This window comes from Trachypithecus francoisi, unplaced genomic scaffold, assembly GCF_009764315.1.
Source record: "Trachypithecus francoisi isolate TF-2019V2 unplaced genomic scaffold, Tfra_2.0 Lachesis_group0, whole genome shotgun sequence".
In the NCBI taxonomy this organism is placed as follows: domain Eukaryota; kingdom Metazoa; phylum Chordata; class Mammalia; order Primates; family Cercopithecidae; genus Trachypithecus; species Trachypithecus francoisi.
In genome coordinates this window covers 140,900,395-140,919,528 of record NW_022681453.1, presented here as the reverse complement: position 1 = coordinate 140,919,528, position 19,134 = coordinate 140,900,395, and the positions used below count along the sequence as shown (strand labels likewise).

Sequence of the window (19,134 nt, the reverse complement as noted above, 5' to 3'; positions counted from 1 at the left end):
GGCGCCTGCTTTCCCTCACTCCAAGGACTTAGGCTCCACAGGATGTCTGTCTTAGGAACAGCATCACAAAGATTCAGTAGGGTGGATTCCTTAACTAGCCTTAGATCCACCCTGCTGAGGGAACACAAGCCTGAAAGGGAGGCCCTTTCTCTACCTTTCTGGGACTAGAGTTTTCTGCAATCAGGAAAAAACAGAGCAGAAGGAGTATGTGCTGTTTGCCAAAGGTTGAAACCCTGAAGAAAGTTCTCCCAAAGAAAGAGGATGTAAAAGAAGCATGTAAGGAGACAGGGTTATGTGACTAGGGGATACTTTTCTTTGTTTTGTGAACTATTAAGGTTTTCTATCTTTTCTCTTTAATACGAAAGCATTACTTGCTTATTGCAACCAGATAAAGACTATAGATATTTCCTTCTGTGTACACGCTGACTTTTGTGTGCTAGATAAGTTTGTATTTGCCTCCTGTGGGGTGAGGCAGTAGGAATTACTCACACATTTACCCTCCAGTAGGTTTATTGTCTGCACTTAATTCAAAATCACAAAAATCTTTTGAAATGTGACAGAATAAGAAAAAGTGCTCACATATGTACTCTTCATCCCATCTACCAAAGAAAATTCTGCAATTGCTAGCCCAGTCCTATCTCCTACCCCCGTACTGCCAAGTAGGGTTGTTCTTTGTCTTTAAGGATGCAACATATGAAGATAGGAAATTCCATAGCTTGGGGAGGACATGGCCTAAATCACTGTACATCTTCAGGAACAGGAAGGAGCTTACATCACTGTACATCTCCAGAACAGGGAGGAGAAAGGGAGAAGAGAACAAAAATCAGAGCAGGATTTGAATTTTGGTTTGGGCTTGGTTTAGTTGGTTGCTCTGGTTCAGGGGTGGAGGACAAAGAAGAAGCTTCATAGTGGTGAAGTGTGGAGAAAACTGGTGGGAACAAAGGGGGAGACATGGTAAGTACCATGCAAAATATGTGAATAAAGAATAGAATAACCAGCTTGGGCAGGCCGGGCGCGGTGGCTCAAGCCTGTAATCCCAGCACTTTGGGAGGCCGAGACGGGCGGATCACGAGGTCAGGAGATCGAGACCATCCTGACTAACACGGTGAAATCCCGTCTCTACTAAAAAATACAAAAAACTAGCCGGGCGAGGTGGTGGGCCCCTGTAGTCCCAGCTACTCGGGAGGCTGAGGCAGGAGAATGGCGTAAACCCGGGAGGCGGAGCTTGCAGTGAGCTGAGATCCGGCCACTGCACTCCAGCCTGGGCGACAGAGCGAGACTCCGTCTCAAAAAAAAAAAAAAGAATAACCAGCTTGGGCAACATGGTGAAACCCTGTCTCTGCCCCTGCTCCCCCCCGCGCCCCCCCAAAAAAATGTAAATCAGCAAGATATGGTGGCATGCCGCTGTAGTCCCAAGTAGTCAGGAGGCTGAGGTAGGAGGATTGCTTGAGCTTGGAAGATGGAGGTTGCAGTGAGCCGAGATCGTGCCACTGCGCTCAAGCCTGGGTGACAGAGCTCAAGCTGGCCTCAAAAAAAAGAATAGAATTGTTCTTAAATTAGGTTTTGGTTTCTGATCTGTGCTTCTGAAATTTGACACTCCTTAGGGATAGACCACTAGGGAACCATGTTTGTCATGGCTACAGTGGGGTTGCATATGTCAATATATACAGGTAAATAAATATATACCTTGCTCTTTGTAATGGCTACAGAATATTCCACAAGGTCCAGCTTTTCTCCTGTCAGTAGGCATTCTGATTGTTTTCCAATATTTTGAGTTACTGGCAATGTAACTTTTCTATACACATACCCTTTTTCAATAGAGTATATATTCCTAAAACCAGGATTGCTGGATCAGAGAGTAGGCACTATTTTTTATAGGTACAGTGAGATCATTTCCAAAAGTGTCCTGATAAGTTATTTATGACAGCCCAATTTTCATATACCTTACTGCCTACTTGCTCTTAAAAATAATTTTTCCCAAATTGGATAGGCAAAATGTTGTCTGAGGTGGCATTAGGTTCAATTTCCTGACCAGCAGTGAGAAAGAAAACTTTTTTATTATGTTGAATGGCCACTTGCCATGCCTCATCTGTGAAGTTGCCGACACATGCCTTAAGCTCATTTTTCCTTTGAGTGTGGTTTATCTTCTTCTTGTGAATTTGCAGCAGTTTTGTATTTTAAGTATATTAACTCTTTGGTCACATGTTACAAATATTTTCTCCTATTGTTTAGTATTTTCATTTTGTCTCTGGCATATATTACATACATACTTTTTTCCATTTTTATATAACTCAAGTGTGTATTTTTCTTTGTTTCTCCTGGTTTCTTGTTATGCTTAAGACTTCCAAATAATCCTCAGAATTTCTTGGAGGAGTTTTGAATGTTGTTTGCTATGTGTCTTTTTTTTTTTTTTTTTTTGTATTTTTTAGTAGAGATGGGGTTTCACCGTGTTAGCCAGGATAGTCTCGATCTCCTGACCTCGTGATCCACCCGCCTCGGCCTCCCAAAGTGCTGGGATTACAGGCTTGAGCCACCGCGCCCGGCCTGCTATGTGTCTTATTTACATTTAGATATTGCATTAATTTCAAAATTACTCTTTTTCATTATTTTTGTTTTGAAGTAAGAGTCCAACTTCGTATTTTCCAAAGGAATAGTCATTTATATGATTTATTAAACTATCTTTTCCAGTAACCTAAAGTACACTTTTATCACATGTATTTTGAGATTATTTTCTGTTTCACTGACCTTTTTGTCTGTTTTTGAGCCAATTCATAATGTTTTGATTATAGTTGTTATAGTCAGTTTTAGTATTTGATAGGGTGAAATTGTTCCTAAAAATTTTCCTACTACAATTTTTCCCTAGAAATTTGTTGATAATTCTTTTACATTTACTTTTCTATGTAAACTTTAAACTTATTTAGTTCAGCTTCAACAAAATTCATTAGGCTCTGACTGAAATTCTGTTAAATTTGTATGTGAATTTTGGAAGGAGTAACACTTTTGTGATGAGTTTATCCTCCTAAAAACGTATTCACTGTCTCTGTCAATCGTTTATTATGTATACTTCAATAAAATTTTATAGTTCTTTCATATAAGCTCTGTGCTCTCCTTGTTTTTCATTGGTAATTCATTGCATTTATTTCTCTTGTAAATAGTATTTTTCTAATCAATCTTCATTTTTAACTAGTTATTACTACTATAAAGAAGAACTTTTGAAAAATATATCCCGTAACTACTAAGCCCTCTTATTAGTTATAATTGGTTGTTAGTTTTTCTTGGGTTCCTACTCATAGCTGCAAATAAGGATCATGTTTTCTTTTTTCTGCTAATACTCATACTATTTATTCATTCTATTTTTTATTTTTTGAGATGGAGTTTCGCTTTTGTTGCCTAGGCTAGAGTGTGATGGCATGATCTCAGCTCACTGCAACCTCCGCCTCCTGGGTTCAAGCAATTCTGCTGCTTCAGCCACCTGAGTAGCTGGGATTACAGGTGCTTGCCACCATGCCCAGCTAATCTTGTATTTGTAGTAGAGACAGTGTTTCACCATGTTGGCCAGGCTGGTCTTGAACCCCTGATTTCAGGTGATCCGCCCGCCTCAACCTTCCAAAGTGCTGAGATTACAGGCATGAGCCACCATGTCTGGCCACTTATACTATTTATTTTATGTCTTCTCTTATGGCATTAGCTAGGGCTCAAAACAATATTGCAAACATCTCTGTCTTAGTCTTGACTTGAATAGTAATGGCCTTATTATTTCACCCTTTAATAAAGTGTTTGCAGGCAAGGAGTGGTGGCTTGTGTCTGAAATACCAGCACTTTGGGAAGTAGAAGTGGGAGGATTGCTTAAAGCCAGGAGTTCAAGACTAGCCTGGACAACAAAGCAAGACCCTGTCTCTGTGAAAAATTTAAAAATTAGCGTAGTATGGTCGTATGTGCCTGTAGTACTAGCTACTCAGGAGGCTGAGGCAGGAGGATCACTTGAATCCAGGAGTTTGAGATTACAGTGAGCTGTGATCATGCTACTACACTCCAGCCTGGGCAACGGAATGAGACTTGTCTCTTAATAATAATAATGAGTTGTTTGCTGTAGGTTTTGTAGTAAGTGATTTTTATTTAAGTATATTTTTCTACTTCCATTTTAGGTCGTTTGCTGTTTATTTATTTTAATTGGGAATAACTATTGAATTGTATAGCAAGTGCTTTTTTAACCTTTATTATTATTTTTTTAACCTTAAATTATTTTTTATTGTGTTTCTTACTTCATTCAAGAGCTAATGGTCCTTTTTTGTGGAAATGCAGAAGCCTGTTTAGTTGCTATTATTTTAAATAATTTCAATAAATAAATGGCATATTAAATAAATTGTCTGATGTCCTAAAGGATAGGCGTTATCGACTATTTGAAGCATGAATTTATTTATTTATTTTTTTTTAAAATTATACTTTAAGTTCTGGGTTACATGTGCAGAACGTGCAGTTTTGTTACATAGGTATACACGTGCCATGGTGGTTTGCTGCACCCATCAACTCATCACCTACATTTGGTATTTCTCCTAATGTTATCCCTCCCCTAGCCCCCCATGCCTCACACGCTCTAGTGTGTGATGTCCCCCTCCCTGTGTCCATGTGTTCTTATTGTTCAACTCCGACTTATCAGTGAGAACATGTGGTGTTTGGTTTTCTGATCTTGTGATAGTTTGCTGAGAATGATGGTTTCCATTCCCTGCAAAGGACATGAACTCATCCTTTTTTATGGCTGCGTAGTATTCCTTGGTGTATATGTGCCACGTTTTCTTCATCCATTCTATCGTTGATGGACATTTGGGTTGGTTCCAAGTCTTTGCGGTTGTTATTGGTGCCACAGTAAACATACATATGCACATGTCTTTATAGTAGAATGATTTATAATCCTTTGGGTATATACCCAGTAATGGGATTTCTGGGTCAAGTGGTATTTCTAGTTCTAGATCCTTGAGGAATCGCCACACTGTCTTCCATAGTGATTGAACTAATTTACACTCCCACCAACAGTGTAAAAGTGTTCCCATTTTTCCACAACCTCTCCAGCATCTCTTGTTTCCTGACTTTTTAATGATCGCCATTCTAACTGGCATGAGATAGTAGCTCATTATTATGATTTTCATTTGCATTTCTCTAATGACCCGTGATGATGAGCATTTTTTCTTATGTCTGTTGGCTGCATAAATGTCTTCTTTCGAGAAGTGTCTGTTCATATCCTTTGCCCATTTTTTGATGGGGTTGTTTGCTTTGTTCTTGTAAATTTGTTTAAGTTCTTTATAGATTCTAGATATTAGCCCTTTGTCAGATGGGAAGATTGCAAAAATGTTCTCCCATTCTGTAGGTTGCCTGTTCACTCTGGTGGTAGTTTCTTTTGCTGTGCAGAAGCTCTTTAGTTTAATTAGATCCCATTTGTCAATTTTGGCTTTTGTTGCCGTTGCTTTTGATGTTTTACACATGAAGTCTTTGCCCATGCTGATGTCCTGAATGGTATTGGCCAGGTTTCCTTCTAGGATTTTTATGATCCTAGGTCTTAAGTTTAAGTCTTTGATCCATCTTGAGTTGATTTTTGCATAATGTGTAAGGAAGGGGCCCAGTTGCAGTTTTCTGCATATGGCTAGCAGTTTTCTCAACACCATTTATTAAATAGGGAATCTTTTCCCCATTGCTTGTGTGTGTCAGGTTTGTCAAAGATCAGATGGTAGTAGATGTGTGGTGTTATTTTGGAGGCCTCTGGTTTTTTCTGAGGCGTTCTGGTTTTTGGAATTTTCAGCCTTTCTGCTGTGATTTCTCCCCATATTTGTGGTTTTATCTACCTTTGGTCTTTGATGCTGGTGAGCTCAGTTGGAAATGCAGAAATCACCCGTCTTCTGCTTTGATCTTGCTGGGAGCTGTAAATCGGAGCTGTTCCTATTCGGCCATCTTCCGACCTTTATGTTTTATTGTATGGTTATCTTTTCACTTAAAAACATAATAAATTATGTTGATAGTTTTGCTAATGTTAAGCCATCTCTGCATTCCTGGAATAAACCATGTTATATTATTATATTGTATTCCGTATATTTTTCTGTTAATTTGTTACTGGTGGTGAATCCATGTAGGTTTGCAGCAACTTCAGTTCTGGCCTCCTCAGAAGGATTTGACCAAGGTGTAAGGCAGAAGGAGAGACCGAGGCAAGTTTTAGAACAGGACTGAAAGTTTATTTAAAAGCTTTAGAGCGTGAATGAAAGGAAGTAAAGTCCACTTGGAAGAGGGCCAAGCAGGTGACTTGTGAGATGAAGTGTGCAGTTTGACCTTTGACTTAGGGTTGTTTGTTGTTTTTCTTGGAGATAGAGTCTTACTGTATCTCCCATGTTGAAGTGCAATGGCGCAATCTCGGCTCATTGAAGCCTCCGCCTCCCTGGTTCAAGTGATTCTCATGCCGCAGGCTCCTGAGAAGCTGGGATTACAGGCACGCTGCCACTATGCCTGGCTAATTTTTGCATTTTTAGTAGAGATGGGGTTTCGTCATGTTGGCCAGGCTGGTCTCGAACTTCTGACTTCAAGTCATCTCCCCGCCTCAGCCTCCCAAACTGCTGGGTGTACAGGCATGAGCTACCGTGCCTGGCCTGACTTAGGGTTTTGTATGTTGACATACTTCCAGGGTCTTGGATTCCTTCTGATTCTTCCCTTGAGGTGGGATGTCCACGTGCACAGTAGCCTACTAGTGCTTGGGAGATGAGCATGCACAGTGTGTTTACTGGAGTTGTACACATGCTCACTTGAGGTCCTTACCAGTCAGATGTCCCTGGAAGGTCATATACCATTTAAACCCCACCCCCCCTGCCATTCTGCCTCTTAATATGCATGCCTGAGCCCACTTGTCCAACTCCTGAGATCTTATCGGGAAACTGCTGCTCACCAGTTTCAGGTGTTCTCTATCTATTAGGAGACTGCCTTTCTCTGGCACCGGCTGTGATCAATTATTATTTTAGAAAGAGAGTCAGCAACCGCCTGACCATCACCTGATGGTCATCTCACATTCCAGGTGTGTGTGTGTGTGTATGCGTGCTGGGAGCACCTTCCTGTCCTGCTTATGCCTGACTAGCTACCTACTGTAACAAATTCACTTCTGGGTTCTGTTTGCCAGTACTTGATTTAGAATCTTTGCATCAATATTTATAAGTGAAATTGGTTTCTGTTTTTCTTTATCATACTTTGGTATTAAGTGTGTTCTAGCTTCTTAGAATGAATTAGGGAGAGCCTTCCATCGTTTTCTAGGGTCTGGACCAGTTCGAGTACATATTAAATATCTGTTCTGTGATGATGCGTACTGCCCAATATTAATAAAGGTGTGGAGTATTACTGAGTTTTTAATCTTCACTATTATGATCTTAAAATATGACCTTGTTTTAAAAGGAGTCCTCTAAAATACTTTTCTTCTCCCCCTTCCAAGTTGCCAGGTTTTTGGTTATCTCATTGTTTTGCTTTTTATTTCACTTAGTGTTTAGATAAAAAGTTTTTAAATTTCACATTTTTAGGCTGGAAACTTATTGCAACAGGAGGGAATATTTAGAGAGGAGAGGAACACACACATCATGCAAGACTTTTGTTGTGGCATAGTTGGAGATCTGAGAAGGGGAAGGAAACTGGATTTATCAGAAAGAGAGAGGTCAGGGCTAGATGTCAAAGCCTGACTGCAGCCCTGATTCTTGTAAGCTGAGTGACTTTACGCAAGCCTTCTCTGACTTCAGGCTGTTTTTCCGTCATCCATGTATCACGTTGAGAACAGCCTAATGGAATTGCTGTGAGGATCAGAAGAAATAATATTCAAGGACTTCTGAACGTTCCTTAAGGCATTATTTGGTGCAAAGGGTACTGTTACAGGCTTATTCTTTTCAAGTGATTCCTTATAACAGAATACTTCTTCAGTGAAAGGAGATTTTAATTTGTAAATGTTTAGGTAGTTGTTGATTTTTGTAAGATAGTCGTTTTTTTTTTTTTTTTTTTTTTTTTTACATCAGGGCCTCTAATGGTCATGAGATTAAAAACAGGTTTTAAATTTCACCCCTGGTTTTTTTCACCAGGGAAAGAGACTGTTGTGTAGCAAACTAGTCTTCTAGCTCAAAGAAAAGAAAAGAGAAATATATGTTTTTTTCTGGCGTGCAATTTCAATATCAGTTAATTGAACTACATGTTCTGAGCACCTGAAATGAAAAATAATACGAGTTCATCCTGTCAAACTGTGTAATCTCCTAGTCTTATTGTGAAAACTTGCTGCATCCTCTTGTGCCCCTTGTGTCTTCCTTCACTGTTCACTCTAAGGGCCAAAGGAGAGTTTTCCCCTTGGCCCTGTAAAGGTTCACTGAAAAATCAACTTACAAAAAGCAAATGAATAGGAGAAAAGGCAGATTTATTTAACATGCATACATGGGAGCTTTCAGAATGAAGATCCAACCCCTCAATAAGGTACAGAAGCTTATATACCACCTTGAGGTTATAAAAAGAACGCAGGCTCAGAGTGTGGCCCAAAACAGGTTTTAATGGCATGACAGGTTATAGGGGAGAGAAAAAAGGAGGCTTGGCTAGCAAAAGTGGCCTTGTTATGTGGATGAAGCCTTATAGCTAGAACCCCTAGAGGGAATGGATAGTAAACATGTCTTTTCAGACTTGTAAAGGTTTCAGACTCAATCTCTCCCAGATCTGTGAAAGACCTAGAAAGGGAAGGCCTGGCTGCATTAATGGAGATTCTCTACAGATGCAAATTTCCCCGACAAGAGACAGCTTTACAAGGCCACTTCTGTCTGCTGGCCCTGTGGCAGCCATTTCAAAATGTGTCAAAGAAATATACTTTGGGGTAAAATATTTTTATTTTCTTCAAGTGCAATTACCCATAAAGACATAAACTGTACCTTTTGCGGGTGGCAGCGAGCGCGGAGAGGATGCCATGAAGGCCTTGGGCACACTACGAGAGTGCAAGGTGGTGGGTCGCTGCCCGCCCACCCCCAAATGCCACACACCGCCCCTCTACCGCATGCGAATCTTTGCGCCTAATGATGTCATCGCCAAGACCCGCTTCTGGTACTTCCTATCTCAGTTAAAGAAGATGAAGAAGCCTTCAGGGGAGATTGTCTACTGTGGGCAGGTGTTTGAGAAGTCTCCCTTTTGGGTGAAGAACTTTGGCATCTGGCTGTGCTATGACTCCCGTAGAGGCACCCACAACATGTACCGGGTGTTTCACGTGTCCGTGTGAAGAGATCACCAAACAGTTTTGTGTGAGCAACATGGCTGTTTATTTCACCTGGGTGCAGGCAGGCTGAGTCCGAAAAAGGAGTCAGCAAAGGGTGGTGGGCTTATCATTGGTTCTTACAGGTTTTGGGATAGGCGGTGAAGTTAAGAACAATGTTTTGGGGGCAGGGGGTGTGAAGCTCACCAAGTACATTCTCAAGGGTGGGGAGAATTACAAAGAAACTTCTTAAGGGTGGGAGAGATTATAAAGAACCTTCTTAAGGGTGGGGGAAATTACAAAGCACATCGATCTGTTAGGGCGGGGCAGAAACAAATCACAATGGTGGACTGTCATCAGTTAAGCCTATTTTCACTTCTGTGGATCTTCAGTTGCTTCAGGCCATCTGGATGTACACGTGCAGGTCACTGGGGATTTGATGGCTTAGCTCGGGCTCAGAGGCCTGACACCGGGAATACCAGGACCCGACCACCACGGGTGCTGTCATCCAGTACTAGCGAGACAGGCGCCCGGCACCGCGCCCAGGCCCACTCCATCCAGATCATGAAGGTGGAGGAGATCGCAGCCAGTAAGTGCCACCGGCCGGCCGTCAAGCCACAATTCCTAGATAAAGTTCCTGCTACCCGACCCGGTCCTGCGCCGTCAGCACTAGCCACGCTTCACCACCAGGAGGCCCAACATTTTAGGTTCAGGGCCTTCGCCCAGGTGTGCCCCAAATAAACTCAGGAACGCCCCGGTGCAAAAAAAGAAAGAAAAAAAAAAGACATAAACTGTAAATACTTAGACAATTGGTCGTGCGTGTTGACGGAGAACACGGCCTCCACCTCCATGATGTAAACCAAAAATAAAATCTTAAGTCCCCCAGACAACTGAATGGACCCTATCTTGGCCAGGAAGGCCTCAGAGAAAACTGAAAAACTGTGTTTTTGGCCATGATGGGAAGGGAGGTTAGACATACCTCGTTATACCCTTTCCCTTTCGGAGTTGGGCACAACTGACTAGCATTAACATTGAAATAGAGATTATTAAACTGATAAAACAGACACTTTGTTGCCACAAAGACTGGCACATAAGATAGCAAATTACAACCTGATTCTGGTATAGCATCACATGACAGCCGACTCTGAAGGAAATAAAAATATTTTACCCCCAAAATATATTTCTTTGATATATTTTGAAATGGCCCTGCAAAACTATTTCCTGTGGGGGGAATTTGCATCTGTAGAAATATCTCCATTAATGCGGCCAGGCCTTCCCCTTCTAGGTCTTTCTGGGATCTAGGAGAGATTAAATGAATTTGTTACCTTTAAGATCTGAAAAGAGACATTTACCTTCTGTGTTCTCTGAAAGCTGCTACCTGGAGGCTTCATCTGCATAACAAGAACCTTGGTCTGGCTGGGCCTGTAGCTCACACCTGTAATCCCACACTTTGGGAGGCTGAGATGGGCAGATCGCTTGAGCCCAGGAGATTGATACCAGTCTGGGCAACATGGTTAAACCCCATCTTTACAAACAAACAAAAAACCCAGTCATGGTGGTGTGTGCCTGCAGCCCTAGCTTACTCGAGAGGCTGAGGTGGGAGGATCATTGAGTCTGGGAGGTTGAGGCTGCAGCGAGTTGTGATTGCACCACTGCACTCCAGCCTGGGCAATTGAATGAGACCCTGTATCAAATAATAATAGCAAAGAACCTTGGTGTCCACAGCCCCCTTTAACTTAACTCAGGCATTTCTTTTGTCTTTAAACAAAGCTTAATTATTTCAATCAATTGCTAATCAGAAAATATTGGAATCCACCTGTGACCTGTCAGCCCCTGCTTCAAGGTATCCTACCTCTTTAGGTTGAACCAATGTATACCTTCCATGGATTGATTTATGTTTTTGCCTGTAACTTCTGTCTCCCTAAAATGTATAAAACCAAACTGTAACCCAACCACCTCAGGCACACTGTTTCAGGACATCTTGAAACTGAACACTGGGCCATGGTCACTCATATTGGCTCAGTATAAACATCTTGAGATATTTTACAGAGTTTTGTTTTTCTGTTAACACTTATCAATCACGTGAATAGTATTGGCTTATGAATCTTTGAGCAATGTGAGAGGCAATTGATTTTAGTTTTTTGTGTCTATTGCATGGTTAGGAACCAGACCGAGTGTATGTGTTACCCCAGAGGCATCAACATGAACTGTTACTTTTGAATCTATTTCTAGCAGCTTGGCTCCTCTGATGAGATACCATTTTACAATGCAAATGGAAATAACAAAAAACACACCACCTGAAGACAAAAATTGTAAAGTCACCAAAACTCTATAAAAATGTCCCATTACTAAACTTATGAGTAAAAGGTTTAAGGTCTGGAAGCAGATTTTTTTTACTCTTGCCATGGTTACCCAGGAAGTCATTATTTCCACAGGAAATAAACAAAGAGACATTTTCTTAAAAACAAATGATCATCTTGTTGAATTCCTGCTTTGTGGCATTTGATGCTGATCATCCTTCCATGTCCCAGAGCACAGGAAGCTTATAGCATAAAATCATTAGTTAGAGAAGACATAATTAATTCTTAAACATTACCAAAAATTGAATCTTTTAAGAGACAAATTTAATAAACATTCTCTTTCTTTACCATCCATGGCCTATTTCATGGATTGCCTACCCCTTACCAGTTTCTCCTGGAGAATGACCCTCCTCCCTCAGCTGACTGCAAGGGTACAGCTTTGCTCCTGGTGCGGACTGTGTCCCCATCCCTGCCCTGTTCCCTGGCCAGTGGTGAGCACATGAGCACCCAGCCTAGGCTCCACCCTGCAGCCCATCCTTGCAAGGTTCGAAATTGCCACAAAGAGTAGTCTGTCTTGGTCTGGCTACTCTCCCAGATTGGAGGGATGTGAGATTAGGAGCTATTGCCTAAGGCCTTTTTGATCACACAGTCTGGGACTCAGAGAGAGCCCCTCAGAAGCTAGAGAGAAATAGAAGTAGAAACTCAGCAGAGAAGAGGCTTCAGGGTCATGCCTGGCCATCTTTGACTATTGAAAAGTTAGTGTGTTTGCCTGGGTATGGTGTTTTGGGGCCCATAACTGTGTTGGGAGCAGTTCCTAGGGGCAGAGTTTGTTCACAGTTCACCTAGCCGGTCTCACACTGGGGAGCAGGTGGCATATCAGATGATTGTTCAGGGGCTTCCAATCCTGAGATCCCATGGTTCTCCTAAAGGCATGCCAATGAAAAGAGTCAATCTCTATGAAATATTTGAAGAGACTTATTCTGAGCCAAATATGAGTGACCAATGGCTCGTGACACAGCCCCAGGAGATCCTGAGAACATGTGCCAAGGTGGTTGGGCTACAACTTGGTTTTATACATTATAGGGAGATATAAGACATCAATTGGCCGGGCGCGGTAGCTCACACCTGTAATCCCAGCACTTTGGGGGGCCGAGGTGGGCAGATCATGAGGTCAGGAGATCAAGACCATCCTGGCTAACACAGAGAAACCCTGTCTGTACTAAAAATACAAACCATTAGCCAGGGGTGGTGGCACACACCTGTCCCAGCTACTCGGGAGGCTGAGGCAGGAGAATTGCTTAAACCCAGGAGGCAAAAGTTGCAGTGAGCCAAGATCATGCCATTGCACTCCAGCCTGGGCGACAAGAGCAAGACTCCAAAAAAAAAGATCAATCAATCAATCAATACATACAAGATGTACACTGGTTTGGTCCAAAAGGTTCACCGAGGTTCAGGCACTGTGGACTGTCATTTTAGTGTGATTTGGAAAGCCTCTGGCTTCCAGGTTATAGGTAGATTAAAAGATTTTCTGATTGGCAATTGGTTGAAAGAGTTATTATCTTAAAAACATGAAAATCAACAGAAGGGAATGTCTGGGTTAAGATAAGTGATGGTTGAGACCAAGGTTTTATCATGCAGATGAAGCCTCCAGATAGTGGGCTTCAGAAATAATAGATTGTAAATGTTTCCTATCATTTCTGTCAGTCTTAAGGTCTCTGTTTTGATGTTAATGCTGGTCATCTGGGCCTGAATTCCAAAGGGAGGAGGGTATAATGAGGCATGTTCAACCCCCCATGTCCCATCATGGCCTGAACTAGTTTTCAGGTTAGCTTTGGAATGCCCTTGGCTGAGTGAAGGACCCTCAGTCAGATGGGGAGCTTAGAATTTTATTTTTGGTTTATAGGCACAAATTGAGTATCAGTCTTAGTACCTGCCATAATTTAAAAACTACATTTTACTCATTTTTTTCACTTACAGTTGACCAAGAAAATTCAGCTTTTTTATCTAATCATATTTTGTTTTTATGAAAGTGATACATATAAATAATTTTAAAGGTCAAATATTCCTTTAAGAGTAATAGCAGAAGAATGGGTCTCTGCCTTGTCCCAATTTCCTAGAGTATATGACTCAAATTTTTAGCCCTTTTCTGCTGTTTACCTCTATTTTTCTAAATACTGTTTTTCAGTTTTATTGACTCTCTACTATAAAATATGAATGTCTTTGTGTTCCATCCTGCCAGTGTAGTTTCACATCACAACTTTTGGTTAAATCAATATTTAATGATTGTATTATTGTGCAAATTGTATTTGTAGATAACTATGTAGTGTGCCATGATTATGTTTCCTTAAGCGTAATTGAGTTGAAAACGGCCTTGTTTTTTCTTTGTTTGGTTTCTGTGTACCTATGCGTTGATTCTTTCCTAAACATAGTGTGCTTAAACACACCAGACAGCCTCTCAGTGTGTTGTGTTGTTTTCCTTGGAGAGGGTATTCCTGGAACTATGTTGTTCCCTTCCCATTTGGGCAGTTCACCTCCAAACTGGCTGCAGGGTTTTTGTCCTCACTTCCCAACTTCTTGGGAATTCACTTGGCTTCTCGTTTCTGCACCGTCCCCCTTTCTTGTAACCTCCTCCTTTATCTTGGCAGGTTCATGAGAGAGAGTTTGGAATCTTGCATATCTGCAGACATCTTTATGCCCATCTGCCCTCCAAATTTGGAGGATATTACCCATTGCCTCTAACATTGCTGTTGAGAACCTAATGCCAGCCTGACCCCTGATCCTTTACACGGGGTCTGTTCATTCTCTCTGGAAGCTTCCACAGTCTTCTCTTTATCCCTGGTGTCTTGACATTTCACAATGATATGCCTTTGTGGTCTCCTTGACCAGTGGGACTTAACACTTGCAAACACCTGTTCTTTAGTTCTGTGAAATCCTTGAATTATTTCTTTGAGAATTATCTTTTCTCCATGTTCTATCTTTATTTCTGGCCCTCTGTTGCATTTTCTGGACTTACCATTTGTTGTATGTTTTCCGCCTTTTTTGTGTCTCCTTGTTTGTTTGGGTTCGTCTATTTTGAGATTTTCTCAACTATATTTCCTAATTCTTCTATTGAATGTCAGCAGTCGTAAGTTTAGTATCCAAGAGCTCTTTTTTATTCTCTGAATGTTCCCACCTCCTTTTAGAAAATAGCATTCTGTACTTTATTTCATGAATACAGTGTTATCCCTCTGTACTTTTCTTCTGATCTCTGCCTTGTCTCTGTTTCCTCCCTAATTCTTCTTTTAGTGGAAAGGCGTTTTCATTATTGTGTTACTGCCCCTGGTGCTGTCTGTAGTCCAGTCTCACATGATAGGAAGTCTTTTGTCCTCCACTGGGTTAGAGAGGGCATGGGGCTTTGAAGGACAGAGAGGGGACAAGGAGTGTCTTCTGTCCTTCTGCAGCCCTTCTGAGGGCCTAGACTCTATCTCCTGGGGTTCTCCAAGGCCCAGGCACTGTGGGCTGTCATTTTATGGTGATTCAGAAGGAGGGGAGAGCCGACGTTAAGTTCATCTGTTTAATCCAGAAGTCTCTCAGGTCCCAGTATTACACTTTGACTTCAACCATTTGGTAATTCACTTTTCTCCTACTTAGTCTACCCACTTTAATACTTAGAAATGTCTGCAGCCTTCAACTTTCCTTTTTCCCTCCCTCCTTTCCTTCCTTTGAAAAAGCTCTCTTCAGGGCAGATGTACCAATCGCATTTCATTAGAGGTCTTTACTTCTCTGGTTCTTTTTTATTGTTGAGTCCTGTGAATTTGATAATTTTTCATAGATTATTGAACTTTAGATTGACCAACTTCTGAATTAATAAATATATCAAAGTTTAATTTTTTTTTTATTTCTAACTTCACCTACTTGAAAAAGAAAGTAAGAACAATGTTCAAAATGTAAATAGGATAATTAGGTACAGAAATTTTTAGAGAACGTCTGGGATAAGAGGGGCAGTGTGTTCTTACCGCGTAAGACATGATACAGTTTTTATACAATTAGGCTTTACTGCTTGCTCTTCTGTTTTCGTGTTAGCACAAGTGAAAAGAAAAAAGTAGTGCCTCTTTTCTGTTATTAAACAAAAGGATCAGGGAACCTGGATTTACACAATACTCTATGTCCTCAAGATAGTTTTAGAAAACCATTCAGATGGTTCACTATAGTTTCTCAGGTGCCCTAACTTGTGGAGGCATTTCTGTAGGGGCTATAATGTTATCACATAGGTACTTTGGTTTGCTTTTAGATGCTCTAACCTTAAAATGGAGACAGTTTGGAAGTCTAAGGATATATTAGACTTTTAAAAGCTATTTGACTTCTCAAGCTTTTGCCAAGTGTTTGATCACAGTCAATTTATTATTGAATTATCTGCTACATATGTATGGTGTGAATAATCTGTGTTTGAAAATGAAAAAAATTATACTGTGTCAAATATGAATACTACATAGGAGTGAGAGCTAAGCATTAATATAAATTAATTACTTGTGCCAAAGACTTCTCCCCACTAGGAGGAAAGCCTGTGTTAGCACAAGCATAAACCATCAGAGCAGACAGAGCCACTATTTTTCTGATTGTGATGATGTTGGAATTTCTCACTCACACACAGTCACTGTAGTGAAATGAAAAAAGCATGGGTCCTGGAGTCAGACAGCTAAGATCCAGACTTCAGATCTCACTAGCTGGGGGAAGTTACTTTCCAGACCTTAATTTCCTACTCTGTAAAATGGGTGGTTAAAGTGCCTACTTTAAAGGGTTTGTTAGGATTGGGCTTTTCTTTTATAAAACACGTAGCACAGTGGTGAGGTCATAATAGATGGCTGTTGTTTTTTAGGTTGCTGATTTCAGAATTATCATTTTGCATAGAAGAGGCAACTTTGACGAGGACATTTTAAGGCATCAGTTCTGACTAACCCCAACTTGCATCTCCAGAAGCTCACTCCATGTGGCTCGTATAGACAGCTCACTAACTGTGACCTTGGCCAGGGTACATAACCTCTCTGATCCTCGGTTTCCTTATCTGTCAAGTGGGAGTAAATATAGTTTCTGCCTCATAGGGCTGCTGTGGGCATTAAATGAGTAAATATATGAAAAGGACTTAGAATAGGGCCTGGCACTAGGTTAGCATTGCAGTAAAGTATGAGCTGAAAAAACAGGGACTATTTCCTTAGCAATGGGCCATTGGGAAATCACTTTTCAACATTCCACCCTCACTCCCCATGTGTGCCTCTGGTGTGCAGGTTGGCTGGCCCCTACCAAAGAGGTCTGTGCAATTGTAAGTGATACTGGCTCTTTTTTCTGCCCATAAAGAGCAACAGGCACCTTCTATGTTAAGATTATGCCTTGCCCAAACAGGAAGGCCACGTCAACTTTGCGTCTTCCTGTGTGCTGTTGTGTGTGAACACACCCAAGGTCGACTGACAGTATAGGGGATGTTAGGACATTAAGATGGGGGTGATTTGTCATCAGGCCATTCCTTCCTGCTCTGAGCTTACCGCAAGTACAGTATTATGGTATTATGGTCCAGGATCCAAGGAAGCATTAAGAGTTTTAGATCTGTGTTGAGATTGTTCCATTTGATTCACAAATGACTTTTATGTGATGACATTTTGATTTAGCACTTAAAATATAACTGTCAGCTCTTATTAGCAATTATCTTAATAAAATGAAATGGAGGGTAGTAGATGGAGTATGTCTTGCCTCATTTTCTGTCCATACCACTTAGGACAATCCCTAGCATATGGTAGATGCTCAGTAAATGTTTGAGTAAATGATTTATAAATTATTTTCATATTCATTAATAAAAAGGGAGAGGTAGTACATCTTTGTTGTGCATCTGCCTAAGTTTTATCCAGTACAATACCTTTGATATTATTCTAGCTTTTCTTAACAATTACATACTGTATCTTCTCAATATCATATCATCTCAATATGCTGATCAGTTTTAATTTGAGGGATAATGAAGGATTTTTCTATTTGTAAACCAGTAGATAAATAACAGGGCTTGTCTCTAGGGAGAACACTGTAGGATGGTAGAGGGATGCAGAGCAGGAATGGATAGGAGATAATTTCTGTGTATTCTTTGTCTTTATTCTTTAAAACTATGCATACACATTACTTTCTCAAATGAAAGAAATTTTACCCATGTCAAAAGAAAAAAAAAACAAAACAAAACTCTTGTATCTGCCCACTGTGGAGATCTGCCTGCATTGAGTAGTACAGGGAAATTACTTATTGATCAGCAAATTGCTTATTGATTGGCAATTTTTGCTATGTTTTCTTTCTTCTTTCAAAATACATAGTGTGGTCATGCATGGATTCAGAGCTAGTCTTCTTTTTCTTTGAGCAGTTCATCTTAGGCTGTCTCATTATTTTAATGTTTATTAGTGGTATAACTTGCTCATACAAAGTTCCACAAAGTGATCTAACTCAAGATTTCCTGGGAAGATGCTGAAGGAAGGGAAGAAACCAATAAAAATTGCAAAGAAAATGGAAAGTAAGGAGAAAACTCCATAAACCAAGAAAAAGAAAAGTAAGGAGAAAACAGGGAGCTGGCACGGAAGTGGTGTCCGTTGCATTCTATAGGTGTTGAGAAGTTTTTATCTGATATAACATGTGAAGGACAGACCAACTTCAGGAAGACACCAAGAACCAGCCAATGGCTTCCCTTTCTGAGACAATTGGTGAGATGACATAAGGAATGAATTTAACAAATGCTGGTAGACCACTATAGAGCCTGCTAATTGGAGACCAAAAGCAGGCCTAGAAGAGGTAGAGACTCTTTCTACCTTAGGATTCAGTAACATTCAGAGACTAGGTACACTGATATCACCAAAATAAACCGAAAATTTGGGGGCAACCTTCAGGTCTACCAATAATTATTTTTTGGAATTTTCTTTTGTTCCCCTTTGGTTTTTATTTAGACATGGTTAAATACATGATAATTTTAGGGGAAAAGTAGATAAGCTAACAGAAAAAAGTATTGTAAAACCCAGAGTAAAGTAGTTAACATTATAAAATGACAATAATGAGCAAACAGGGTATCAGAATATATGATTCTGAAGTAAATCACATAGAATAAATATGAGATAATGGCCATGGACATTTTTGAAGAAAATAAAGCTACAGTAACTGAAAAATTCTGATATTGGCACTAGAATAAATAAACAGATAAATAGAACAGATCATAAAATCCATGAACTGTCAAAAGTATAGATACATACAAATTTGTAGGCCAGGTGTGGTGGCTCACACCTATAATCCCAGCACTTTGGGAGGGTGAAGTGGGCGGATCACTCGAGGTCAGGAGTTCGAGACCAGCCTGGCCAACATGGTGAAACCCTATCTCTACTAAAAAATAAAAATTAGCCAGGTGTGGTGGCACACGCCTGTAATCCCAGCTACTCCAGAGGCTGATGCAGGAGACAGTCCTGAACCTGGAAGGCAGAGATTGGTTTCAGTGAGCCAAGATTGCGCCATTGCACTCCAGCCTAGGCGACACAGCAAGGCTCCATCTCAAAAACAAAACAAAAACAAAGAACCGCCCCCCACCGCAAATTTGTGGTAGGCATTTTTTGTCAGTGGAAAAAT

The 19,134-nt window shown here is 40.7% G+C and overlaps 2 protein-coding genes across 3 annotated transcripts in view; both read left to right on the top strand.

The window, feature by feature from the left end:
* ANO10 (anoctamin 10) overlaps positions 1-19,134 on the top strand; it is a 261,033-nt gene that overhangs the window by 121,078 nt on the left and 120,821 nt on the right. The gene's annotated exons all lie outside the window — the stretch shown is intronic.
* LOC117083977 (60S ribosomal protein L18a-like) lies at positions 8,355-9,304 on the top strand. Its single transcript, XM_033212252.1, has one exon. The coding sequence runs from the start codon at positions 8,945-8,947 to the stop codon at positions 9,248-9,250; it is 306 nt and encodes a 101-aa protein (XP_033068143.1). The 5' UTR covers positions 8,355-8,944; the 3' UTR covers positions 9,251-9,304.